General features: G+C 43.2%; 2 protein-coding genes and 1 long non-coding RNA gene across 3 annotated transcripts; all 3 read left to right on the top strand.

Annotated features, from left to right (window-relative positions):
* Nucleotides 1–7957: 7957 nt before the first annotated feature.
* Nucleotides 7958–8752, top strand: LOC4342730 (17kDa alpha-amylase/trypsin inhibitor 2-like). Its single transcript, NM_001422064.1, has one exon. The coding sequence runs from the start codon at nucleotides 8076–8078 to the stop codon at nucleotides 8553–8555; it is 480 nt and encodes a 159-aa protein (NP_001408993.1). The 5' UTR covers nucleotides 7958–8075; the 3' UTR covers nucleotides 8556–8752.
* Nucleotides 8753–13051: 4299 nt separating this feature from the next.
* Nucleotides 13052–15449, top strand: LOC136357389 (uncharacterized). Its single transcript, XR_010742733.1, has 3 exons — nucleotides 13052–13647; nucleotides 13971–14036; nucleotides 15170–15449. It is a non-coding gene; the product is annotated as an uncharacterized lncRNA (long non-coding RNA).
* Nucleotides 15450–24411: 8962 nt separating this feature from the next.
* On the top strand, nucleotides 24412–25108 carry LOC4342729 (17kDa alpha-amylase/trypsin inhibitor 1-like). The gene has a single exon (NM_001422063.1). It carries the CDS (start codon nucleotides 24451–24453, stop codon nucleotides 24925–24927), a length of 477 nt encoding a protein of 158 aa, NP_001408992.1. The 5' UTR covers nucleotides 24412–24450; the 3' UTR covers nucleotides 24928–25108.
* Nucleotides 25109–25428: the final 320 nt, after the last annotated feature.

Here is a 25428-nt window from a genome sequence, read left to right as displayed (position 1 = left end):
CTGATCGCGCCTATACCGTTGGTCTGACCAAAGTTGTTAGCCCGGTCCAACCGCCTGAAGATCGCTTCTGCCTCCTGTCGCCGTCGCTGGTCTGACTGCAGGTAAGCCGTTGGTCTGACCACCGCAAAGCCGCCGGTATGTCGCCGGTTAGACCTCCGAACCCGGGCAAACACAAATCGAAGAACTTTCAAAGTAGATGACAACTTTATTGCCTCTCTTCGCATTTACAAAGTGCAACAACAACACTCTTTATAAAAATCTCGACTAAACTCGAACACCTAACTAAAATATCAACTCAATGCTCTCAAAAGTGATACCGGGAAGCCTCACGCTCCCTCTCAATTTATACATGAGGTAGGAAGCCTAAAGCCACGAACCAAACTCATACTAGAAGTCCTAATCCACATAGGAAACCTTCTCATGCAAGAACTAAGCCAACCAGAGAGGGGTGAATAGTTGGTATACCTAAAATCCCAAACTTTTTGCGGAATTAAAAGTTACCCTCAAATTCGATGTAGATCGGTCTGACCGAGGTTGATCCGCCGGTCTGATCGCGCCTATACCGTCGGTCTGACCGAAGTTGTTAGCCCGGTCCACCGCCTGAAGATCGCTTCTGCCTCCTGTCGCCGTCGCTGGTCTGACCGCAGGTATGCCGTTGGTCTGACCACCGCAAAGCCGCCGATATGTCGCCGGTTAGACCTCCGAACCTAGGCAAACACAAATCGATGAACTTTCAAAGTAGATGACAACTTTATTGCTTCTCTCCGCATTTACAAAGTGCAACAACAGCACTCCTTACAAAAATCTCGACTAAACTCGAACCCCTAACTAAAATATCAACTCAATGCTCTCAAAAGTGATACCGGGAAGCCTCACGCTCCCTCTCAATTTATACATGAGGTAGGAAGCCTAAAGCCACGAACCAAACTCATACTAGAAGTCCTAATCCACATAGGAAACCTTCTTGTGCAAGAAACAAACTTTACAAATTAACTCCAATCATACCAAATTTGGCCTCCTTCCAAATTCGACTCCGCATCCCATACGCACACAATACCTCTATCGTATGCCATATGAAATCTTTACCAACCACGTGCATTGAACTCTAGCCTAAGTATCCCGCATGATATCAGACCATCACGGACATCGTCTTATCCCCAAGCCGACTCCCAATCCATCACCAGCAATACTCTCCCAAGCCATCAAGACATCTACACATGAAACAAACAAAGAAACCATATTCCGAGACCAAGCACTCTCTAACTTGACTTATTAGTAGCAAACAACAGTATTATATACGTATAGTATCCATCCAGAAGCCATAATTATGAAACAATCACGGAATTCCAAACAAACAACCCGAAACCGAAACCGACACAGAGTCGCCCGGTCAGACCGTGGGCTGGCCGGTCTGACCGGCAGCACATGCCCGGTCAGACCGGACCCAACAAAACAACAGCACCTGTAGATCACTTGTAAAATCCAATCATCTCCAAAACCAATTCGAAAATAAATTCCAAATATCAAAACCAATAATCTCCAATGCCAATTATTATTATAGAATAACAATCAAAAACACTTTGATTTTACACAAAATATATTTTTGGGTAAAAGAACATAAGTTTTCACTGATACATTTAAGACAAATCTCATAAACAAAATCCCGTATTTATTTTATTTTGTGTTCTAGTAAAACATTTAATATGTTCTTCAAAGATTTGAGATTGCGAGCAATAAATAGAAGTTTGCCCAAGCCTCCATCCTTCTTGGTATTAGTAGTTTCTTTTGTTAAAAAAATTGGTAATTTGCTTTAGCTGTGTGTGAAAGAAAGCCTAGAACAGGAGCAAAGTCTTGTACAAGAAAGGACTACAGAGAACTACTAACAAAGAAACAGAAGCTACCATGGTTTTCCAGCACCAGTTCAGAGCTTAGAAACATTCCGAACAAAAAGATAAGCGGCGTACTTCATTCCATAACCTTTTTTCTTTTTTTGCCCAAACTAAAACTGCACATGAACCGCCGCACCCTGACCGACATAGACATGGTTGATGTGCTCTGCAATTCCGAGCACCATTCCGTGATCCATGGCCTTCTGACTTTGCAGAGAGAGATTTTCTGGCTTACCGGGCAAACAAGGAAGAGAATCGTACGTCTTTGTTCCCGAATGCATCCTAACCCTAACGCACAATGGTGATCGGGTTGATTTGTGCCTGAAGTTAGATGATTATCATTGCACTTAGAAACTGAATTAGCTGAATATGAGACGAACTGGTGGCAAGGCGTTGTGCGTGTGGATGGATAAATGGACGCAGTGGCCTTTTATACGCTTCAGCACTCCATCATCTAATATGCTAAATAGCATTGTTTGCTTTTCTGAGACAATATCAGTTGTGGTAGGGTACGTACTCGGTATATGCTAGCAGAGTCAGAACAACATGTTGCAATTAAGTCACTGCTGCAGAGAGGGGTTAACTCCAAGCTTCCGATAAGTATATTTTCTTTGGATAAATGTGTGGTATCTTTTCAAAGGGATAAGGATGGCAAAATTGGTCAAAATAACGGAGAAATTGTGAAATGGAAGGAAGTAGTATGTTTAAGGTGAAGCCAATTCTGTTGTTGTAAGGTGAATCCAAAAATATCGGTGGTATAGAGCTAAACATCCAGTATTTTCTACGGTATTAATTGAACCGTATTTTTTGAATACCAATGAACTAACATGACTTGCAAGCAAAAACCATTAACTTTTGAGGTTTTCTTCCATATTTGAAGAGGTATATACCTACTCACAATTTCAGATTTAAACAATTAAACTGGTTAAATTGATTAGATAAAAAATTAATGTCTAATTAGTCGTTGCGAGGTATAGAGAGGTATATATAACTCTCCATGTCAATCCAGGGGTATATACTGTAAAATCAAAGGTGTTTTTGGTTATTATTCTGTGATGAACAATTGGGCATTGGAGATTATTGGTTCTGTTATTTGGATTTATTTACGAAGTGGTTTTGGAGATGACTGGATTTCACAGGTGAATCACAGGTTCATTATTTCATGTGACCGGTCAGACCGGGCAGGTGCTGCCGGTCAGACTGGCGGTGATCAAACGGTCGGACCGGCCAGCCCACGGTCTGACCGGCCGACACTATGTCGGTTTCAGTTTCGGGTTGTTTATTTGGATATCCGAGTTTATTTCATGATTATAACTTCTAGATGGATACTATACATATGTAATACTATTGTTTGCTGCTAATGAGTCAAGTTGGAGATAGCTTGGTCTCGGAATATGGTTTCTTTGTTTGTTCCATGTGTAGGTGACTCGATGTCTCGGGAGAGTATTTGCGGTGATAGACCGGGAGTCGGCTTGGGGATAAGACGACGTCCGTGGTGGTCAGAGATCATGCGGGATACTTAGGCTAGAGTTGATGCACGTGGTTGATGGAAATTCCATATGGCATTCGATGGAGTTATTGTGTGCGTATGGGATGCGGAGTCGAATTTGGAAGGAATCCAAATTTGGTACGATTGGTTATGTAAAGTTTCTTTCTTGTACTAGTGGGTTTCCTAAGATGTTTAGGACTCCTAGTATGAGTTTGGTTCGTGGCTTTAGGCTGCCTATCTCATGTATAAATAGAGGGGGAGCGTGAGGCTTCCCGGTATCGCTTTAGAGAGCAATTGAGTTGAGTTTTGAGTTAGGGTTTCGAGTTTAGTCGAAATTTTTATAAGGAATGTTGTTGGTGCACTTTGTAAACACAGAGAGAATCAATAAAGTTGTGATCTACTTTGATAGTTCTTCGATTTGTGTTTCACCGGGTTTCGGCGGTCTAACCGGCGGCGCACCGGCGGTCAGACCAGCAGCATCGCGGCGGTTCGACTGGCAGGCACACGGCGGTCAGACCGGCGGCGACAGGAGTCGGCGGCAGACGTTCTTGGCGGTTCGACCAATCGATCTACATCGGTCAGACCGACGTTAATCAGGCGGTGAGACCGGCGCAACTACTTTGGTCAGACCGCAATCCATCGATTTCGATGGTAACTTTTATTTCCGCTAAAAGTTTTAGGTTTTTGGGTATACCAACCATTCACCCCCTCTGGTTGGCTTAGTTCTTGTGTTTCGATCCTACATATACCTCTAGAATGTAGGTACATACGTTATAATTGGCACAAATATGTATACCTCTAGAAAATATAAGAAAATTTCACAAGTATTTATAAAGATAACTTTCCAATTATATTCTAACTTGTACGATTAATTTTGATTCCCCATTTTATGGAGGGTAAAAGGAGATGTACATATATATCATGTATGGAGAGCTATATACCTCTCAAAGTTTGAGAGAAAATCACTTAACCTTTTTACCTTTTCAACACTTATTTTACTACTCGATATCATATCAGTCCCCTACACTCCAGCCATTTCATTCAGACTACTGCAATACGTCCACGTATCAACCGATCCAATATATAAAGGCCATTCCCAACCCAAGAAACTAGACATAGTTTCCATAAACTCTACATCATCAAGAAACTAGTACTAGACACTACTCTTTCAATGCAAACACTACTATTCCATACTTAAATTTAATGCTACTTATCTCACATGATGTCTTCGATGTTGTGTAGAAACTATGTTTCATGCAAGACATGGTTTCCTTCTCTTTCTTCATTTATACATTTGCCACATTATTTTTTATCCTAGGTGGCAACTTATTTAATGCTATGGACACCATCTTAGTTATTAGGTTGGGAATGGCCTAAGCCAGAAAGCAACACATCCATCGGACCTTCCGAATTCTGTTTTTCACTTTTTTTTTCGAAAGCTACAAAACTCTACAATGTGTGGTGAGCTCAATCTGTGTCACAAGTGCGAGCCACAGAAAAAGAAATGTACTTTTCAGATAAAAGATCATCACAATATCCTGCAGCTTTAACTTATAACAAAGCTTGCAAGAAAAACATGATAATTCATTGAATTTGTCACAAGTGATCGGTCGAATTTGTCTTGACGTCCTTCCTCTTGCTTCAAATACGTTGCAATATCAAGTCATCACGAACAAAATTAATCTTAATTAGCTAACCAAAGCTCATCAAGTCAACTAGTGATCACATTAGCATTAGACAAGCTTGTCTTCTCGGCAATCATGCTGTTCGATCGAACTCGCCGCCGTGATGGTGGCTAAGGCGACGTCGGCGAGTAGTGCCGCGTGGGGAAGGCCGTGTTCTGGTCGGCGCCGTCCCTACTGTTGACGTAAATCGAATATAATTTCAGTAGTTGATTTAAATGGCTTAAAACTTCTAAAACTTCGTAACTAATTTATATGAACTCTAAATTTAGCCAATCTGGAGGACTGCGACCGCAAGGAAAAAGCATATGGAAGCTAGATTAATTGAAGAAGCAAGGTGAGTCACACGTTCCCTGCTTGAATATGTTTAACCTACTTTATGAAATGGTTGCCATTTAGAAATAATATATATATATATATATATTGCTAATTACGTGGGATACGGGATTACTAAATCCACTTGCTTAACGCCAATTTACTTGGTATCCACTCCTTATCAATCCTTGGGTATAATAATTTTATCAGCTTGGGTTAATTATGTTGACCAAGCTATGCTTAGCCATACTTAGTTCATCTAATGGGATAATCACTTTACTCATAATTTGTATATTGACGAGCTTAATTCAAGCTCGAGATATTGTACCATTATTTGTTGGTCCTAATTTGTCCAACTAAAATATGTCTTAATGATAGACTATGGATGCATGGTTTTAATTTTTCGCACCCATGATAATGATGGACCTTTTTGCGGGAATCTCTGAAAGACTTACCGTACTTACCACAAACCAATAGGTGTAATTGCTAACCTTTTAGTATAGCTCTCCCCTTTCATAGGTATACAAGCGAGTGTGGCCGTGAAGGAGTTTGGTTGAACAGGATGGTCTAAGCAGCTTCCAGATTAACCGTGGCATAATGAAGGGGTTGTCCATCCTGATTTTAGGGATGGTGGCGAAACATGCAGTGTGGGGTGTCAATGGTTAGGGAAGGGTTATGAGGAGGTGGTTGGTTGGGCTTGTTCAATGTGTTGTACCGTTGTTAAGTGGAGACTAATCTTTTCTTAATTAATCAAATATTTTACTATTTTTAACTACAAATATTTACAATTGTCTTTATCCAAAAGAGTAGATCATGATACAAAAGACTACTATCTTTGTTTCCCCTTGCACAATTACATCATTGGTGTTGCTTGCTGAGTACAGTGGTTGGTACTTAGCCTTGCCTAATTTTCTATTCTCAAATTTTTAGTGCCTCTGTGATGAAGACGGAGTTAAAATATCAAGCGTTGTACCCTAGTTGAGTACTCCTGTGGACTGAAGCTAAACACCCACTAGGATAGTCCTTTTCCGCCGTTGCATTCTTTTCGGTATGAGGACTAATTGTCACTTTTGTAAATATTTATGCTTTATTTATGTTTGGATATGTACAATAACATGTCATTTGATGTACCTTGTGTTGATTCCTAAACAAGGATTTAATACACAAATTGGTCTGAAAAAAGGAAAAATTTCTGGGTGTGAATCACCACACGGCACAACAGCTCCCACTCAAAAAATGACACGGCAACATAGAGCCTACACCGCTTCTCCAACCACATGAAACCATGCTGCCATAGCATAAGTAGGTGGTTATTGTTGCTGAGCTTGCCACCTAGTTAGGCAGTTGTGACTCTGCCCATGCGAATGCTCCGCAACTCGGTGGAAACATCCAGCACTGCCACCTACATGCACGGATCCTCTTCTGCTGCAAGCACCAAGAAAGTATTTTCAATGCCGAAGGTCGCCCATGCTATGCCGAGAAGACACCAAATTGGCCAAACTACCAAGAACATGTGAATCCCATTGTTTTTTTGTCTAGTGCTCTAGTCTTCTAGCAAAGACCTTATCAAAGGTGTTTGAAGAGTCAAGGGGGATAAAGAGAAGTTTGCTCCTATGGCAACAAACGGATCAATCAGCTATACATACCGCCTCCATCTCTTTCAATAGGAAGTACCGCAGGGCTTCAAGAATCATGACCGACCTCTTACATTGGCTACATACTCTGACACTGATGGTTTGTGTTTCGTGCAACGGCTCTGGCTATATCCTCATCTCCACCTCCTTGTGATGTTGCAAGCGAAGTTTATCTTGATTAATGCGCAAACACTGGACGAACATCTATGTTCGTTTCCGATGCATCCTAACCCTAACACGTAATGGTGAGGTAGTTGTCCATCAACATAACTTAGATTAGCCTATCGTGCAGAAGCTGAATCAGATGAGCATGAGACGAAGAGGCAAGGTCTTTTGGGGGACTATTATACAATTGTGGTAGGATATATATATAATTCGTATGCTAGCAGAGCAGGGGTATTACGATGCAATTCAGTTCCTAAGAGAAGGGTGAAATAGGACAAAACAATGGAGAAATTGAAGGCAGTGGTATGTTCTTGAACCATGGAGAAATTCGACGGTAATAAAGTGAGGAGTGAAGCCAAAAATGTTGGGTGGTATAAACTAAACTTCCTGTATTTTGATGGTATTAATTGAACGATTCTTTTTTCCTTTCCAATGAACTAACTAACCTGACTTGCAAGCAACAACCACTTTGTACCTTTTCGGAACTTTTTTTTTCTAACACGATATCAAATGAGTCTCTACAATCATAAATGTGAAAGTATCAAATTATCCTATGTGTAAACCAGAAGCAAAAACATCCATCGGCTTTTCCAAATTCTGTTTCTTCAAAGCTCACAAAACTCCACAATATCCAGTGAGCTCGATCTGTGTCACCAGTGCGAGCCAGAGAAAAAGAAATGTAACTTTTAGATAAAAGATCATCACAATCCACCTTTAATCTATCAGAATGCTTGCAAGAAAACCAAGGTAATCAATAAAAATGGTACAAGTGATCGATCGAGAGTTTGTCTTCACGTCCTTTCTCATACTTCAAATACGTTGCACTCCCAATCCCAAGTGATCAAGAACAAAATTAAATTTTCTAAATTACAAGCAAATCAAAGCTCATCGAAGTATAGCTATGGCATTGGCATCAGACAAGTTCGTCCTCTCCGCCATCGTGCTCGCCGTCCTCACCGTCGCGGCAGCGGCGGCGGGCTACGGCGGCTACGGCGACGTCGGCGAGTACTGCCGCGTGGGGAAGGCGGTGTCCCGGAACCCGGTCCCATCGTGCCGGAACTACATCGCGCGGTGGTGCGCCGTCGCCGGGGGCCGCCTGGACTCCGGCAAGCAGCCGCCGCGGCAGCTCCTGGAGCCGTGCTGCCGGGAGCTCGCCGCAGTGCCGATGCAGTGCCGGTGCGACGCGTTGAGCGTGCTGGTGCGTGGCGTGGTCACGGAGGAGGGCGACCGCGTCGCCGGGATGATCTCGCAGCACGCGGCGCCCGGGTGCGACGCCGCGACGATCGCCGGGATGGCGAGCGCGCTGACGGACTACGGCCGGTGCAACCTGCAGCACACTGGTTTCTTTGGCTGCCCCATGTTTGGGGGTGGCATGGATTAACTTCCTTAGTAATTAATTAATTAGGCCTTTGCTTAATTAATTATTTAATTAGTTATCCGGGTTACTGGATAATTAATTATCGATATTTGCTAGTAGCATCTATCATGTTTGGATGCTGCTTTCTCCGTGAATGTGATGATAATAATAATCAGAAGAAATAAATAAGAAGAGTTGGATTCATCAGCTTTCCAGTATCATCCTCACAAGCCTCATGGTCAAGACTATGGAACCTATACCTGTCCTGATGGTGAAGAGAGTGCCACTCTGATGCATGCGGTGCATATGCTTAGTGCTATGGATGCAGTAAGTGTGGAGCGAGCCAAAGCAGCTCATGACAGGGAAAACTGGAATCGAGGCAAGATTTGCAAGTTGGAGAGCAAGGTGTACCGTCTACAGAAGGAATTAGCTGAACTTAAAGGAGAAACGCCGCCGCCAACACCCAAGCTTCGCCTCACTGCAAGAAAGAGAACCTGTCCGCCACCTCGTCTCCAGTTAGCTTCGAAGATTCGCGTGATGGGTGAAGCTGTGCCCGATCGTGCTGAACCTGTCATCGACATCATAAGTGATGAGGAAGAGGAGGAAGACCCTGAAGAAAGAGAGCCAGCTACTCCAGAGGAAGAAGATCCATCGCTTCGTTCCGACGCAAGGCGGGATTAGTCGCTTAGTTAGATCGTTGCCGTAGTTCACTGTGATTAGATTGTTTGTTTAAGTTTGCTTGTGAGTGTGTGGGTTTTACTTGTTGCTTACATCATTGGTGGGATGTAACAGCATGAGTCTAGTTCTTTTGCTTGTCAGAGTGTAAGATAGTTGGTGAGACAGTGTTAATGCAACTTAAATGTAATCATACACAGTTAAGAGCAATATAGAATTTAAATTAATTAAATAACTCCGTTCTAAGGGTGTCTCTCTGTCGTTCTTTCCTGTTGTCTCTGCTTATCGTCAGATGGTGAACACGCGCACTGGAAGTGGAAGTGGAAGTGGAAGTGGAGCTACTAACAATGGAGGAGATCCCACGCTAGCTCAGATTCTGGCCCAACAAACACAGCTGATCAATCTGTTAGTGCAGCAGGCACAGAATCAGCAGGCAAACAATCAGAACCAGAATCCACCCCCACCTCCCCAAAACAAGCTGGCAGATTTCTTACGTGTGAGACCCCCTACCTTTTCAAGCACTACCAATCCAGTAGAAGCAGGAGATTGGCTGCATGCGGTGGAGAAGAAGTTGGACTTGATCCAGTGTACTGAGCAGGAGAAAGTTTCTTTTGCTTCGCATCAACTGCATGGACCTGCTGCTGAATGGTGGGATCATTTTCGCCAAGGCAGGGCTGAAGGAGAGCCTATTACGTGGCAGGAATTCACGGCCGCTTTCAAAAAGACACATATACCAACGGGTGTTGTAGCTCTAAAGAAGAGAGAATTTAGAGCACTCAACCAAGGATCTCGTTCGGTCACCGAGTACCTCCATGATTTCAACCGTTTAGCTCGTTATGCTCCGGAAGATGTTCGCACCGATGAAGAGCGTCAGGAGAAGTTCTTGGAGGGACTGAATGATGAGTTGTCTTATGCCTTGATGTCTACGGATTTCCGGGATTTCCAGCAGTTGGTGGACAAGGCGATTCGTCAGGAAGACAAGTATAACCGGATGGAGCAGAAGAAGCGCAGGGCTGCCCAATTCAAGGCACAACAGGGCAGTAACCAGAGGCCGCGTCTCGTTACGGGACCTCAAGCTCCATCGTACCCTCAAGGAGGATCTTCATCAGTTGTCCGCCCCCAACGCCAGTTCTACAACAACAATACTGGTAATCGTGGTAATGACAACCGCAACATGGTTGCTCGTCCTGCAGCAACTCCAGCTCAGAACCAGCCCGTCAGGAAGGAACAGGGAAGCAAGCCAGGGGTGTGCTTCAATTGTGGTGATCCAGGACATTATGCTGATAAGTGTCCTAAGCCTCGGCGCGTGAAGAACGCTCCAGCCCCGAATAACTCCAATGCTCCAGCACCAAAGGCACGTGTTAATCATGTTGCAGCAGCAGAAGCTCAGAATGCACCAGATGTGGTTTTGGGTACGTTTCCTGTTAACTCTATACCCGCATCTGTGCTTTTTGATTCCGGTGCTACGCATTCTTTTTTGTCTAAAAGTTTTGCGAGCAATCATGGGATGGAAGTTATTAGTCTTGGGAGACCTTTACTAGTTAATACCCCAGGCAATCAAGTATTTTCGACACAGTATTGTCCTTCCGCTACTATAGAAATAGAAGAAGTTCCTTTCCCATCCTCGCTTATCTTGCTAGAATCCAAAGATCTAGATGTTATCTTAGGGATGGACTGGTTATCTCGTCACAGAGGAGTTATAGATTGTGCCAACCGTAAGGTGACTTTAACCAATAGCAATGGGGAAACAGTTTCTTTCTTTGTGTCCTCTCCTAAATCTCATGGTGTGATCTTAAACCAAGTTGCTCTACAAGAGATCCCCATAGTACAAGACTACCCAGACGTGTTTCCCGAGGATTTGCCAGGTATGCCACCTAAGAGAGACATAGAGTTTCGGATAGACTTGGTACCTGGAACCAACCCTATCCATAAGAGACCGTACAGAATGGCAGCTAATGAGTTAGCTGAGGTGAAGAGACAGGTGGATGATTTGCTTCAGAAAGGATACATCAGACCCAGTACTTCGCCATGGGGAGCACCAGTCATCTTTGTGGAGAAGAAAGATCATACTTAGAGAATGTGCGTGGATTATCGAGCGTTGAATGAGGTTACTATCAAGAATAAGTATCCTCTACCCAGAATTGATGACCTGTTTGATCAACTGGAAGGTGCTACAGTTTTCTCCAAGATAGATCTCCGTTCTGGATATTATTAACTTCGAATCCGTGAGGAAGATATACCAAAGACCGCCTTCACAACTCGGTATGGTTTGTTCGAATGTACCGTTATGTCATTTGGACTCACTAATGCCCCAGCCTTTTTCATGAATCTGATGAACAAGGTGTTTATGGAATATCTGGATAAGTTTGTCGTGGTGTTTATTGATGACATTCTTATTTACTCCAAGACAAAGGAAGAACATGAAGAGCATCTTCGTCTAGCTTTAGAGAAACTACGTGAGCATCAGCTTTATGCCAAGTTCAGTAAATGTGAATTTTGGTTGTCCGAAGTGAAGTTTCTTGGTCATGTCATCTCGTCTGGTGGAGTGGCAGTAGATCCAAGCAATGTGGAGTCAGTGTTAAGTTGGAAGCAACCCAAGACGGTTTCCGAAATTCGTAGTTTCCTTGGACTTGCAGGGTATTACCGCAGGTTTATTGAGAACTTTTCAAAGATCGCCAGACCAATGACTCGTCTGCTTCAGAAGGAAGTGAAGTACAAGTGGACAGAGGATTGTGAACAAAGTTTCCAAGAATTGAAGAAAAGGCTAGTGACTGCGCCTGTATTAATTTTGCCTGATTCGAGGAAAGGTTTCCAAGTGTATTGTGATGCATCCCGACTCGGTTTGGGTTGTGTGTTGATGCAAGAAGGAAAGGTGGTTGCCTATGCATCTAGGCAATTACGTCCTCATGAGAATAACTACCCAACGCATGACCTAGAATTGGCAGCTGTGGTGCATGCATTGAAGATTTGGCTTTCGAAGAAGGAGATTATGTATACCTTCGGGTTACGCCGTTACGAGGTGTTCATCGTTTCCAGACCAAAGGGAAATTGGCACCGCGTTTTGTGGGACCTTTTAAGATTGTGAGTCGAAAAGGTGAAGTAGCTTATCAGTTAGAGTTGCCTCTGTCAATGGCGGGAATACATGACGTATTCCACGTGTCTCAGTTGAAGAAATGTTTACGTGTACCTACGGAGGAAGCAGATCCTGATCGTATAGAGCTTCAAGAAGATTTAACTTATGTTGAGAAGCCAGTCAGAATTTTGGAAGTAAGTGAGAGGAATACCAGGAATCACGTTATACGGTTCTGCAAGGTTCAGTGGAGCAATCATTCAGAAGAGGAAGCCACTTGGGAGCGAGAAGATGAATCGAAGTCAACTCATCCTCATCTGTTCGCCAGTTCTTCTGAATCTCGAGGACGAGATTCCGTTTAAGGGGGGTAGGTTTGTCACGCCCTAAAAATCGCCTAATGTAAAAATACATTGTTTAAATCATTTTTAGAAATTATTTTAAAAGCCTACAAACTAAACCCTAATTATCTAGGAAAATTTTCAACATAAAAATGAGCTAGATAAAATTTTATTAAATACTATACTTGCTCCTCTATTTTCTAGATTTTTCTGGAAATTATTTGAGCAAGGGAAGTATTTTTAATAATTGAAACAACATTTCACAAATTATTTTAATTTTAAAAGTTCCAAAACCCCTCCCTAAAGCCGTTGGGCCGTTTTTGGCCCAACATCTTTCCTCTCTCCCGCGGGCAAGCCGGCCCAAGCCGGCCCAGCGCTGCCCGAGTCGGCTCAAGCCGAGCCGCCCACCCCTCCCTCACGTGGGACACCGACATGTGGGGCCCACATGTCGGGCCCTTCTCCTACCTCCGGCCGGCCGCCGCTTGCCAAGCCCGACCGAGCCGCCTTCCGCCTCCAAATCCGCTCCAATCCGACCCCGATTCTTCCGGGTTTTTGAGGGGTTTTTATCCCCACTTTCTCCTCTATCTTTACCCCCAAGATTCGGAGCAAATCGTTGAGTATTCTCTCCGAATCGAGTTCGTTTCGAATTTATCCCCAAAAACCGAGTTTAGATTTTCCCGAGTCGATTTCTTGCGGGAGGAGTCCGATCTCTTCAATCCAAGGCTATAAATAGGACCACCTCGTCGCCCTCTTTCGTTTTCCCCATCTCCCGAGCTCTCTCGTGCTCCGTAGTGTCGCCGCCGCGCGTGTCTAGCTCGCCGCCGCCGCCGGTCATCTTCGGCGCCGCCGCGCCGCCGCTTGCGTCGTCGCCGCCGCTTGCCGCCGCCGCCGTTAGGTGCGCCGTGGTGAGGGGAACCTCGGCCGCCCGTCCCCTTTCGCCGCCGGCCGCCGTAGCTCGCCGCCGCCGGTCAACCGAGCCGCCGCCGTCGCCCTTCTCGTTGCCGGCCGTCGTCGTTCGTCGTTTGTCGTTGTGGTGAGTACCGTTGGGTTCGTCTCGTCGTCCTCTACGTGTACATGCCCTCCAAATCCGCGGCCGACCACCCTAGCTCCGGCGAGGTCGCCAACCCTAGCCGGCCTCCGTAGGTGACGTCATGCTGACGTCATCAGTTTTCCTTTTTCCCGATTTTCTAATAGATTAAAACTTCGGAAAATCATAACTAAATAACCGTAGATCCGTTTCAGGTGGTTCAAGTTGCTAAATTTTTCTAAAATCAAGATCTACATGTTAAAAATATCCACATGTACTGTTTATGCTTGTTTTTGTACTGTTTTGTTGATTTTGTTTAATTGCTTTAGTTTCTGACGTTCCGGAGGAGAGCGTTTCCGTTGAGGAAGGTTCCGAAGCGTTTGCGGAAGCCCAAGGCAAGTCACACAGATCCCAAACAACCCTTTGAGCATGTTGAACCCGTTTAAAGCTATTATTTTATTTCAACTATGCATTGTTTTCGAATGTCATCGGGTGGTGAACCTTTCCCAATTAAATAATGGCCGAAGATGACTTTATTTTCCTATGGGTCATAATTTGATTAGCATGAACCTTATATATTGGATTGGTTCAGCTAAATGTTATATGTAGGTTTGCTTAGCCATGCTTAGAAACATTAGCTAATTAAAGGGGATTAAATATAAATTATATTATATTATTCTTATTATTATGGTTATATTTAATGGTCGCTCACGATGGTTAATCGTGTGATGTTAATTAATTGATAATTAAAGCCTGGTTAAGGTGGGTTGTGAGCATATGGTTTTGATGGTTGTGCTCATGACAATTAAGGACCGGTTCGCGAGCTACTGTTGTGAAACATTTATCGTGCCAATCACAAGCCAGCGTGGGCAACGGCTTTATCTTTTGTATAGCGTGATTCATTATAGTGCGCCAGACTGAGAAGTGGCGAGAAGTCCACGGGGGTCGCTGGGGAGTCCATGCCTTGTTTATAAGGGGGTGATTATGATCCAGGAAAGGTGCGCTGTAATGGGTTATGTTGTGCAAGGGGTATTGTCACAACTCCTTTCCGAGGTACCGTGGTGGTATTGAGGCACATGGTGACATGATGTGGGGTTGTGTCTTGTGGGTACAGTGGTACACCTCTGATCAGAGTTTAAACTATTCGAATAGCCGTACCCGCGGTTATGGGTGAGTTGAGCAATGTTTTTCGTGATTAGTCTCACACTACTCATCAATGTTAATAATGTGATAATTAATTTGGCTCCTGGTTTGGAATGGATAATTCCTGGTTTGGAGGTTTAATTTGTTCAACTGGGGTTGGTTGTTCAAATGTGGTTGGGCCTATGCAACATGGGTGTGTTGTATGGTGTTATTTAATATTGATTAATTATTCAACTGTTTTTACTATTCTCTTAAATATTTATTAAATGCTGTTTCTGCAAATGAGCTATATTATGCCATCCTTTGTTATCCTGTGCACTTGCATATTTGCTGTGTGACTTGTTGAGTATGTCATATGCTCATTCTTGTAATATTCATTCATCAGAAGACGAGTATCTCAGTGAAGGTGATGATCTGGAGGATTAGGCTTGTTCTTGGTTAAGATGCCTGTGGAGTGGAGTCGCCATAGCTGTTCCGTAGTTTGTTATAGTTTTATCTTTCCGCTGCGTAAAATGTTATTCTTTGAGAGGAACTATCTACCTCTGTAATCTTTTATTATTTGCGAATATTAAATAGTTATTTATTTGTACTCTATTATCAATTTGTCATTGTGTGCCTCGGTTGATTCCTGGACGAGAGTTTAACACACATGTAAGCGTTTGGAATTTTGGATAGAAATTCCGGGCGTGACAGCTGCTACGGTTCTGCTTCCCCGCTTCTGATCGCTTGCGAGCATGAGAGATTGAAACAAGGAGGGCCTCCGGAACCACAGCTTCGCCTGAAATCTGCACCGAGTAGGCGGGTGATCAGGTTTTTGAGGAGTGCTTCCGCATGACTGCTCCTCGTCTTCTGTTCGTCGTCGTCGTCTGCTACACCATGTCTGGTGCCTCCGCAGCTGCCGCGCCTAGAGATGGAGGCGCACTAGGAGCCGGAGCCGCTGCGAACGAAAACATCAACGGAGGCAGTTCTGCCTCACAATCCAGCGGAGGGACATTCACAGGGTATAACCTTTGCTTACTGTTAATTCAATTTTTGATACCTCTGTTAGTCGCAATTCTATTGCGTTCATTGTATGATCATGATGCTTATTATATTTTAAGCATGCTCCTGGTTTTGTTAGATTTTATCACTAGATCACCCCACATTGTTCATGTCATGATTATTGTCTTAATATTCTTTTGCAATGGACCAATCCCGAGATTGCCTCCGTAACGGGCAGGCGATTCAATTCCAATTGATCACGTCGTTATTGCGGCAACGGCCGGATATCGCTCCTGCGTTATAAGGAAAGATCTAATCCGATAAGATTCCGGGCTTACTTTCCATCTGGTGTTCTTCCTCATCCTCCTTGCGCACGGCTGTGCTGCTACGGTTCTGCTTCCCCGCTTTTGATCGCTTGCGCGCACGAGAGATCGGAACGAGCAGGGCCTCCGGAACCACACCTTCGCCTGAGATCTGCACCGGGTAGGCGGGTGATCAGGTTTTTGGGGAGTGCTTCCGCACGACTGCTCCTCGTCTTCTGTTCGTCGTCGTCGTTTGCTACACCATGTCTGGTGCCACCGCAGCTGCCGCTCCTAGAGATGGAGGCGCACCGGGAGCCGGAGCCGTTGCGAACGACAACATCAACGGAGGCAGTTCTGCCTCACAATCCAGCGGAGGGATATTCACAGGGTATAACCTTCGCTTACTGTTAATTCTTTTGATACCTCTGTTAGTCGCAATTCTATTGCGTTCATTGTATGATCATGATGCTTATTATATCTTAAGCATGCTCCTAGTTATGTTAGATTTTATCACTAGATCACCCCACATTGTTCATGCCATGGTTATTGTCTTAATATTTTGGATTAAAATATGCCGATATATGACCATATTTCCAACAAAAATGTAGTTTAAAATTTACGGAACTTGATCGCTTAAATATCAGGCAAACTCTAATTAATTTTCTGGTTGCTTCAATCATAAGAAGATGGTCCAAAAATAATTAGACATACAAGCATTACTATAAAATTTACTTTCATAGTCCCGAGTAATAATTCTTTTACGTAGGTTAATAAAAGGTGCACCCTGCTGTGACGAGCCCAGGGTGGCCTCAGCCCTGAAGGTACATTTATTCTCCACATGTAAAAAATATTTTTCACAGATGATTCCTTAAGAAAACCGCTAGTGACATAGTCTGAACTATCCATGGATAAGTCGGTTCCAATGGCCATTATTTTTGTATTATTGTATAGTAGTGAAGGCTGCATACTTAATCGGTACTTAATTATCCATTACAAAACACAGAAGTTGCAACCATGAATCTTAAGGTTGATCCATAACATAGTAATTTGTACCTATCAATTTCTAGTTTCAATAAATTACAATTTTACTCCAACCTGTTCACTAAAGAATATCGATTGGAGACTTTTCCAAGAGATCAATATATAAGAATATAACTTTGAGCACTTAATTTCAAAAACATCAAAAAGGAGTTATTAATAATGTGAAAGCTTTTATTCAAACCAGCTATGCTATGTTGAATTGATATGCCGAAAACCTATATTCTAAAGAATAATTGTAGCTAAAGATTTAACTTATCACTACTTAAAAAAACACGTAGAGATCAAAATTATAGGTGCCGGAAAAGCTAAAACCAACACCTCCTATAGTGCTTTTCTCTCCCCATGAGCTGAAAACATATAAAACCGGCACCCTTAAGCGACTATAGGTGCTGGTTCTAAAGAAAAAAAATGCACCTATACTACATATATGTGCTTTTTTTTCTAAAACAAGATAACTTTAATATATTATAAGTGTCGGTTAGTTAAAAACCGACATGATCTTTTAAAAAATCGTCACCTATACCAAACCGAGCCGAGCACGGGCCTTATCCACTTCGCGCGCATCTGCGGCCCTATCTCTTCTCTCCCTCTCTCTCCCTCTTTCTCTCTCTCTCTCGCCTCTCTTTGTCCCTCTCTCTCTCGCTTCTCTGTCGCGGCGGCAGTCCGGTGGAGGCAGCGGTGGCGGCGGCCACGACCTCCCCTCCACCAAATCTGGCCACAGGGGAGGCGGCGAGATGGGAGGCAGCGATGGCGCCTGCGTCCTCCCCTCCGCCAGATCCGGTGGTGTTTTCCCAATCGGGGCTCATTAGTTGGGAACTTTGACGTATTCTCATAGGTGCCGGTTTAGGAGCCGACACCTTGAGGTTCCAGTAACCTAAAGATAAAAAAGCGGCTCAATGTATTAACTCGATTCGAGCCGATCCATTGAGCAGATCCAGTTCATCCCCACAGGAATCAAAGAACACATACAAGGTCAAAGAACACGTGAACACGTGAACTTCAGGGACATAAAAAACATTAACATCTAGAACATCAAAAACACGATGGCAGTCGGCGTCCTTCTCCACCCCTGCCGCCGTCGCTGCATAGAGAGGAGGGGTGGTCATGGGGATATGTAATTTGATCCTATATATGTGAGTTCAATCAGATTTCCATCACTTCCGAATGTGTGTATGTTTGGTTTCTAGTGCCTCCTAATCCTATGTACGCTCACTGAAACAGTCTGCCCTCCCACTATGGTTGCTGTTCCATTTACTTGCACTCTGATAGTCTGATGTAAGTTAGCTCATATGGGAATTGTCCATGTTTGGGATGGTTCGGTCTGGCTAGCCCTTTATTATCAGTCAAAGATCAACTCCTATAGTATGTACTAATCCTCCACTTATCTATGCTTTGTATAAAGTTAAAGCCTATTAAATCTAAAACTCAACATGCAACCGTGCCACATCATCACCCACTAGCAATAATTACATAATCTCATGCAAGCATAGAACATGATGTACAATTTATTTAATGATACAAATCAAAATGCAAGCATATCTAATAATCACCCGTCATATCATTTCACTACCACAGAATAGGGATTCGGTGCCGGTTGGGAAACTCCTTTCGATGCCGGTTTTCCCAACCGGGACCACGAAGGCGGCACAAATCACAGGAGATTAAAGGTGCCGGTTTTAAAACCGGCACCTTTGAGGCGCACACGAGCCAAAAAAAATCGGCTTGAGTCGATGCAAGCCGTCAAGCCGATCCCAAATATTGCATCAAAACCATGAACACATGAACTAAATTGCCTCAAATCCATAAACACATTTAGATCACATTGAACAAATCACGAAGAGGAAATAATACAAAACACAAAGAGGGAGGGACAAGAAGGGAGGGGAAGAGATCGATCCGCGGCCTCCAGCCGCCTCCCTCCTGCCACTCGCTGCCTTTGCATCCCCCCTCCCTTCCCTTCTGCCGCCCCCTCCCTTCCGCCGCCGCATGACGCCTCCTCCGCTGGGCCCCCTAGCTAGGGTTACCAAAAAAGCTCGGAGCTCGCAAACTGCTCGACCTCGATTCACATTGGGCTCAATTCGAGCTCGTCTCGAACTCTAAATGAGTCGAGCCCGAGCTTGTATCCAGGCTTGCAAGCCTCACCGAGCGAGCTCGAATAGCTCGACGAGCTCAGCCACTCACATTTGCTCTAAAAATCCTCGATGTTCTCTGACATTGGCTGGTTCTGGCCAAGCTGTCATGCCCTCTACCTTGTTTGCATCAGACGTTTTCGAGTAGCTCGAATAGCTCGAATAGCTGGGACTTTTCCACTTGCTAGCTCTCAATAACTTCAGGCAGCAAGCATACAGACCAAAGCACACATACCAACAAAGGGTGTGTTTAGTTCATGCTAAAATTGGAAGTTTGGTTGAAATTGGAACGATGTGACGGAAAAGTTGGAAGTTTATGTGTGTAGAAAAGTTTTGATGTGATGGAAAAGTTGAAAGTTTGAAGAAAAAGTTTGGAACTAAACTCGGCCAAAGGCTGCATGCATGGCATAGAGTGCATCGCCATCAATGGAGTGCACTCATTTCCCGTAACAGCTGCATATGTAAACTGTAATGTATGGTTGCTAGCATGTACTATAGCATATTCTAGTAGTACTACTGCTTCAAATATTGGCTTTCTAACAGCGTGGGACAAGGATTGACTTCCCACTATATAACACACTCGAAGCTCGGCAAAAGCTCGAAGCTCGAACGAGCCGAGCTCAAGCCTGTCTTGAGGCTCGAAGTCTGACGAGGCTCGGCTTGAGCTCGGTTTGACTATTTATCAAGCTCATGCCAAGACTGGTAAGCTCGCTCGAGCTCGGCTCGTTGACAGCCCTAGGGCCACCCCTCCGCGGGATCTGGCAGAGGAAGCAAAGGGCAGGGGAGGTCGCGGCCGCCTCCGCCTCCGCTGGCCAGACGCCCGCCGCCTCCCCTTCCACTGGATCTGGCGGAGGGGAGGGCGCAGCCACCGGCCATGGGAGAGAAGGGAGGGAAGGAGAGGGGATGCGAGTCGAGTAAAAGATTGACGATGGGAGTGAGAAGAACAGGAGACGCGAGTTGAACCTTATCTTCTTCTCGTGCTGGTGGGGCCCACCGGCTCATCGATTTGCCAGCTCGGCTCAATTAGTAGGTAATGGTTTTTTATAAAAAACCGGCACCAATAACATATTATAGGTATCAATTTTTAATTAATCGACACCCGTTTTTTTAAGAAAACCGGCACCTATAGAATAGATGTCAGTTCTTATTTAGAACCGGCACCTATAATTGCTTAAAGGTGCCCTTTTTTGCGATTTCAACCTGCAGAAGTGGGAAAAGACTTATAGGTGCCGGTTTCAGTATTTACGGCACATATAGTACCGATACCTATTTGATGTTTTGTAGTGATGTTTGCATAATATTTTTACAAATCTATCTATCACTTTTACAATATTTAACATATACTTATCAATATGATTCACACTGAAGCACGAGTATCATTTGACTGATAAATCCTGATGTTCAAATATTTTTTTCTTTTTACTTCTAGCTTGATTGTGAAAAAAAATACTAAGAATTTCTTTGTAATTCCCGCAGCAAAGCGCGTGGAATCACCTAGTAGAAGAAGATTGTAACACCCAATCCTTTAGCAACATGTAGTAGTGGTGTAATTCTGGTATATGTGGCCTCAAATTGGTTGTACTTGGTGATTCAATACCACCTCAGAAGTTTAGATTGGTGATAATCATCTTATAATGGCAAGGCTTGGTGTTCTAGCCTTGTACACCAGGTTATATTTTACTCACTGAGGGACAAAGCACAAGTGCGGATATAGTTATCTATGTCGGGCGGGGACCCTCATCTGTCTTGACGAGCTGCTTCGTCACGCATTATTGGTCAGTGATGTGAAAACTCATCTATGTTGGGTCAGCAGCCATCTCTGATAGCAATCATCTTTGTCAGGCCTAAATAAAAGATGTAACGGATGCTAGTTACAACCTGTCACATTGAGAGTCATCCGTGACAGTTGTTTGTAAAATCATGAATTTCAAGTGATAATATTCATGCATTTCATATGTGGGATTCGAACCTAAGATCTCTCACCACATGCAAACCAACCTTACCATCTCACCTGGAGACCACATGTTGATAGGTCATCTGATGCTATTCTCTTAACTATTCTTGTCCGAATATGGAACATAAATTTGAAACTCTAGATAACTTTAAATGAGAATGCTTTTAACTACAAAGTTGCAGCTCAGAGAGCTCTACAACTTTATCATAAGGTATGTCTCCATCCAAAATCGTTTGAAAAATTCAAAAAATATTTTGGAAATAGATCACATCACTTATAACACACATTTGGGGATGAAAACAATCTTAAATGAAAAATATTGTCAATTAGAAAGTTGTAGATCTCATCAAACCCTTTGAATTTGACATAGGCCATGTTTCTATCCAAGATCATTTAAAAAAAATTAAAAATACGTTATTCAAAATAGATCTCTCCACTTATAATGCATATTCGAGCATGTAAACTGTCTCAAATTCAAATGTTCTCAGTTTTGAAGTTATAGATCTCATCAAGGTCTACATAACATGTAAATTGATGGTTCATAACTACCTCCCTTCACGGATAAGTGTGGTAATTAAGACATAGGTCACGGATGAGTGCTCTCATCTTTGATGGGTCATCTCATTACACCCACCATGGATGGCATGTTATCTGTGGCTGGGCATGGTTATGACCTGTTATAGGTAATCCGCGACGTCTTAGAAATACGACCCGACAAAGATGACCTTATATCGTTGACAGGTCTTCATGTATATTCATATCTTAAATGGGCTACTTTTTGAACCGTTGAGATGAGTTATCCGAAACGAGTCGCATTAGCCCAACACAGATGGCTCGTCAAGAATGCCCAGATATGTACCAGTGAAATATAAGCACGGTTAAACGTTGTGTCATCCGGCTCCATGTGCAAGCCAGGCTTCTTTAGGAATTAAAGTCCAGCGGATTAAAATAACTTGCAAATGAAGATTCTAAGAATGGATAGAATGCATGCACTTCAGTACATCATGAAGAGTCACGCTCCGGTTCTCTGAATTTGTAGTATGTACCTGATTTATTTTGTGCACCGTGAACTATTCATATATATGGCAGTTTCCTATGAACTATAATTGTTTGGTATAGCAACCAATCATCTTAGTGATTACTATGAACTATAGTTGTTTGGTATAGCAGCCAATCATCTTAGTGATTACTTTGAACATCATCATACATGTACGTCCCTAGAATTTCAGTTTCACAATACCCCAAAAGCCAACCTTGTATGCAAGCTATTGAATCAAAACAAGATGTGGCCCTCTAAATATTTGTTTTGAAAACCACCAACTTGCACGCATTTAGAGATCCTTCATTGGACATGTACGTGAGCATGAGCACGAGCACGAGATTCATCATGTGGCAGAGCACGAGTAAGCTACCCCAATGGATGTAGTCGCAAGCTACCCAATCTAGGACTGGCAGCATGTAAACCTGGCACGGTATACTCATGGAGAAGATCCGTCTGCAGTTCACTGACATTGCAACCTAGCAAAGGATCCATATGCCCATAGGGTTGATACTTGTGCTGTATAAGCTGGGTTCCCACTGCCTCCCAACCCTACAGGTTACGTTTGTCATGTTGGGGTAGGGATACCTCGTGAGTGTATTCTGGAAATAGCTAGGATCCTTGGTCGTTAAACACTCTGTGGTTTGTATATATGTATGGACATGTACACTTTAAGTCATTTAATTGCCTTGAATCTGCACTTCAATATTTAGGTTGCTCGTTTGGGAGGATTTCCTCCCATGTGAAATATATATGTAACTTATGTTGTTTGGTGGCTACCTTGATCATCCAACCTTCGGATTGTTCGAATATGTGAAGACTTGAACTACATACATCTTTCATTGCAATTATTTGATATGGCTGGCCAATATCAGTCTGCAGTACTGATAACTTCAGTGTGGTCATCAGTGACAGTGAGGTTATTATGATGAGAAATTTTATGGTCCTTGATGTTTTGTACCAAATTTTATACATAACATATTGCTTTCTCAGGAACTGTAAGATCTCTATTGTCAAAACATCATTGCACAATTGGGATTCTCATGATGTTGAAAATATATTCCAGCCACCAAATATAACTAGCCACATAGTCATGCTTTTGCGTGACTTTTGTTCCATTTAAGAACTTCCATACATGGTTTATTAGTTCAACTTAGCTTTTAAAAATCTTTTTTTGCATGTTTATTTTCCTTTATAAAACTAATAAAAACCGCATATGAAGCCGTATATAGATTATGATCAGATATAAAAATAAATTCTGTTTAAATTCTAAAAATATGTATATGAGGTTGCGAAATATCATTTCTCTGTGCATTTATTTAAACCCATCACAAAAATTCATTTTTCCCGTACGTCAGAAAACATCATAGTCCACAGGGTTTGCTCTAAAGTCTGATAGTGAGGGGTATAAACTCCAAGCTTTCATACGTATTTTCCATGAACAATTAATGTGTCTGATATATCTTTTGAAACGACGTGAACATGCAAAAAAATAATGAACAAATGTGAAATTGAATGCAGTAGTATGCACATGAAACTTGGGGCAATTCAATCGTAATAGGGCGAGCCGTGAAGCCAAAAATATATTGGTGGTATCAAACTAAATATCCTGTGATTTGATGGTATTAAGTGAACGATTTATTCGGTTCCAATGAACTAGCTGACCTGACTAGCAAGCAACAATCATGTAACTTTTCACCTTTTCAGGACCTTTTTTTTTCCAATACGATATCAAATAAGTAGATCTAGACTCTAGCCATTTCACAACACTACAATATGTCCACGTATAAAACTATCCAATATATAAACCTGAAGCGAACACATCCTTCGGCTATTCCAAAATTCTGTTTCTTCACAAAACTCTACAATATATGTCACCAGTGCGAGCCAGACAAAACGAAAAGTGATTTTTAGATAAAAGATCATTGCAATCCAGCTTTAATTTATAACAAAGCTTGCAAGAAAAACAAGGTAATATCATTGCAATCCATCTTTAATTTATAACAAAGCTTGCAAGCTAGAAAAACAAGGTAATATCATTGCAATCCAGCTTTAATTTATAACAAAGCTTGCAAGAAAAACAAGGTAATTAACTAAAAATGGTGCAAAGTGATCGATCGAGAGTTTGTCTTCACGTCCTTTTCTTTTGCTTCAAATACGTTTCAGTACCAAGCATTCAACAAGAAAATTAACTTAGCAAAAATCAACGCTCACATATTCATGGCATCAGCTTCAGACAAGCTCGTCCTCTCGGCCATCGTGCTCGCCGTCCTCGCCGCCGTGGTGGCAGCGGCGTCGGGCTACGGCGACGTCGGCGAGTACTGCCGCGTGGGGAAGGCGGTGTCCCGGAACCCGGTCCCGTCGTGCCGGAACTACATCGCGCGGTGGTGCGCCGCCGCCGGGGGCCGCATGGACTCCCGCAAGCAGCCGCCGCGGGAGTTCCTGGAGCCGTGCTGCCGGGAGCTCGCCGCCGTGCCGATGCAGTGCCGGTGCGACGCGCTGAGCGTGCTGGTGCGCGGCGTGGTCACGGAGGAGGGCGACCGCGTCTCCGGGATGATCTCCCAGCACGCGGCACCGGGGTGCGACGCCGCGACGATCGCCGGGATGGCGAGCGCGCTGACGGACTACGGCCGGTGCAACCTGCAGCACACGGCCGGTTCCTTTGCCTGCCTCATGTTTGGTGGTGGCATGGATTAGATTAATTATTTCATTAGTGATTAATTAATTAATTAGGCCTTTGCTTAATTAATTATCGATGTTTGCTAGTACTAGCTAGCAGTATCATGTTTGGATGCTGCTTCTCTATGTTTGTGATAATGATAATAAAAAGAAATAAAATGAGGAACGGATGTTCCTCTTTGTTGTTATTCTTGGAAAATCGTTTTAGTTATGAGCCATGTTTTGATTTATGTTGGTGCAGCCAGAAATTTTTCGCTGGTTGTGCTTACTTTTTGCACCACCAGTTTTTATAATAACTCAAATCTAATATGTTTTGTATAAAAAAGTGTAAAAGTATGATAGAAAATAAGAACAGTAATATCACATAACATTGTAATCTTGGTGATTTGGAGAAAAGGCTGAAGTATTTAAAAAAGGAGTTAGAGAAGTGTAGGAGAGGTAATATAGGGATAGATCAAGTGACGAGGGAGGAGGTGTTGCGGTACAAGGTGGAAAGACTGGAGGAACAGATTGATGTGT

Source organism: Oryza sativa, chromosome 7, assembly GCF_034140825.1.
Source record: "Oryza sativa Japonica Group chromosome 7, ASM3414082v1".
In the NCBI taxonomy this organism is placed as follows: domain Eukaryota; kingdom Viridiplantae; phylum Streptophyta; class Magnoliopsida; order Poales; family Poaceae; genus Oryza; species Oryza sativa.
The sequence above is the reverse complement of the archived record's forward strand: the minus strand, read 5'-3'. Positions and strand labels throughout refer to the sequence as shown.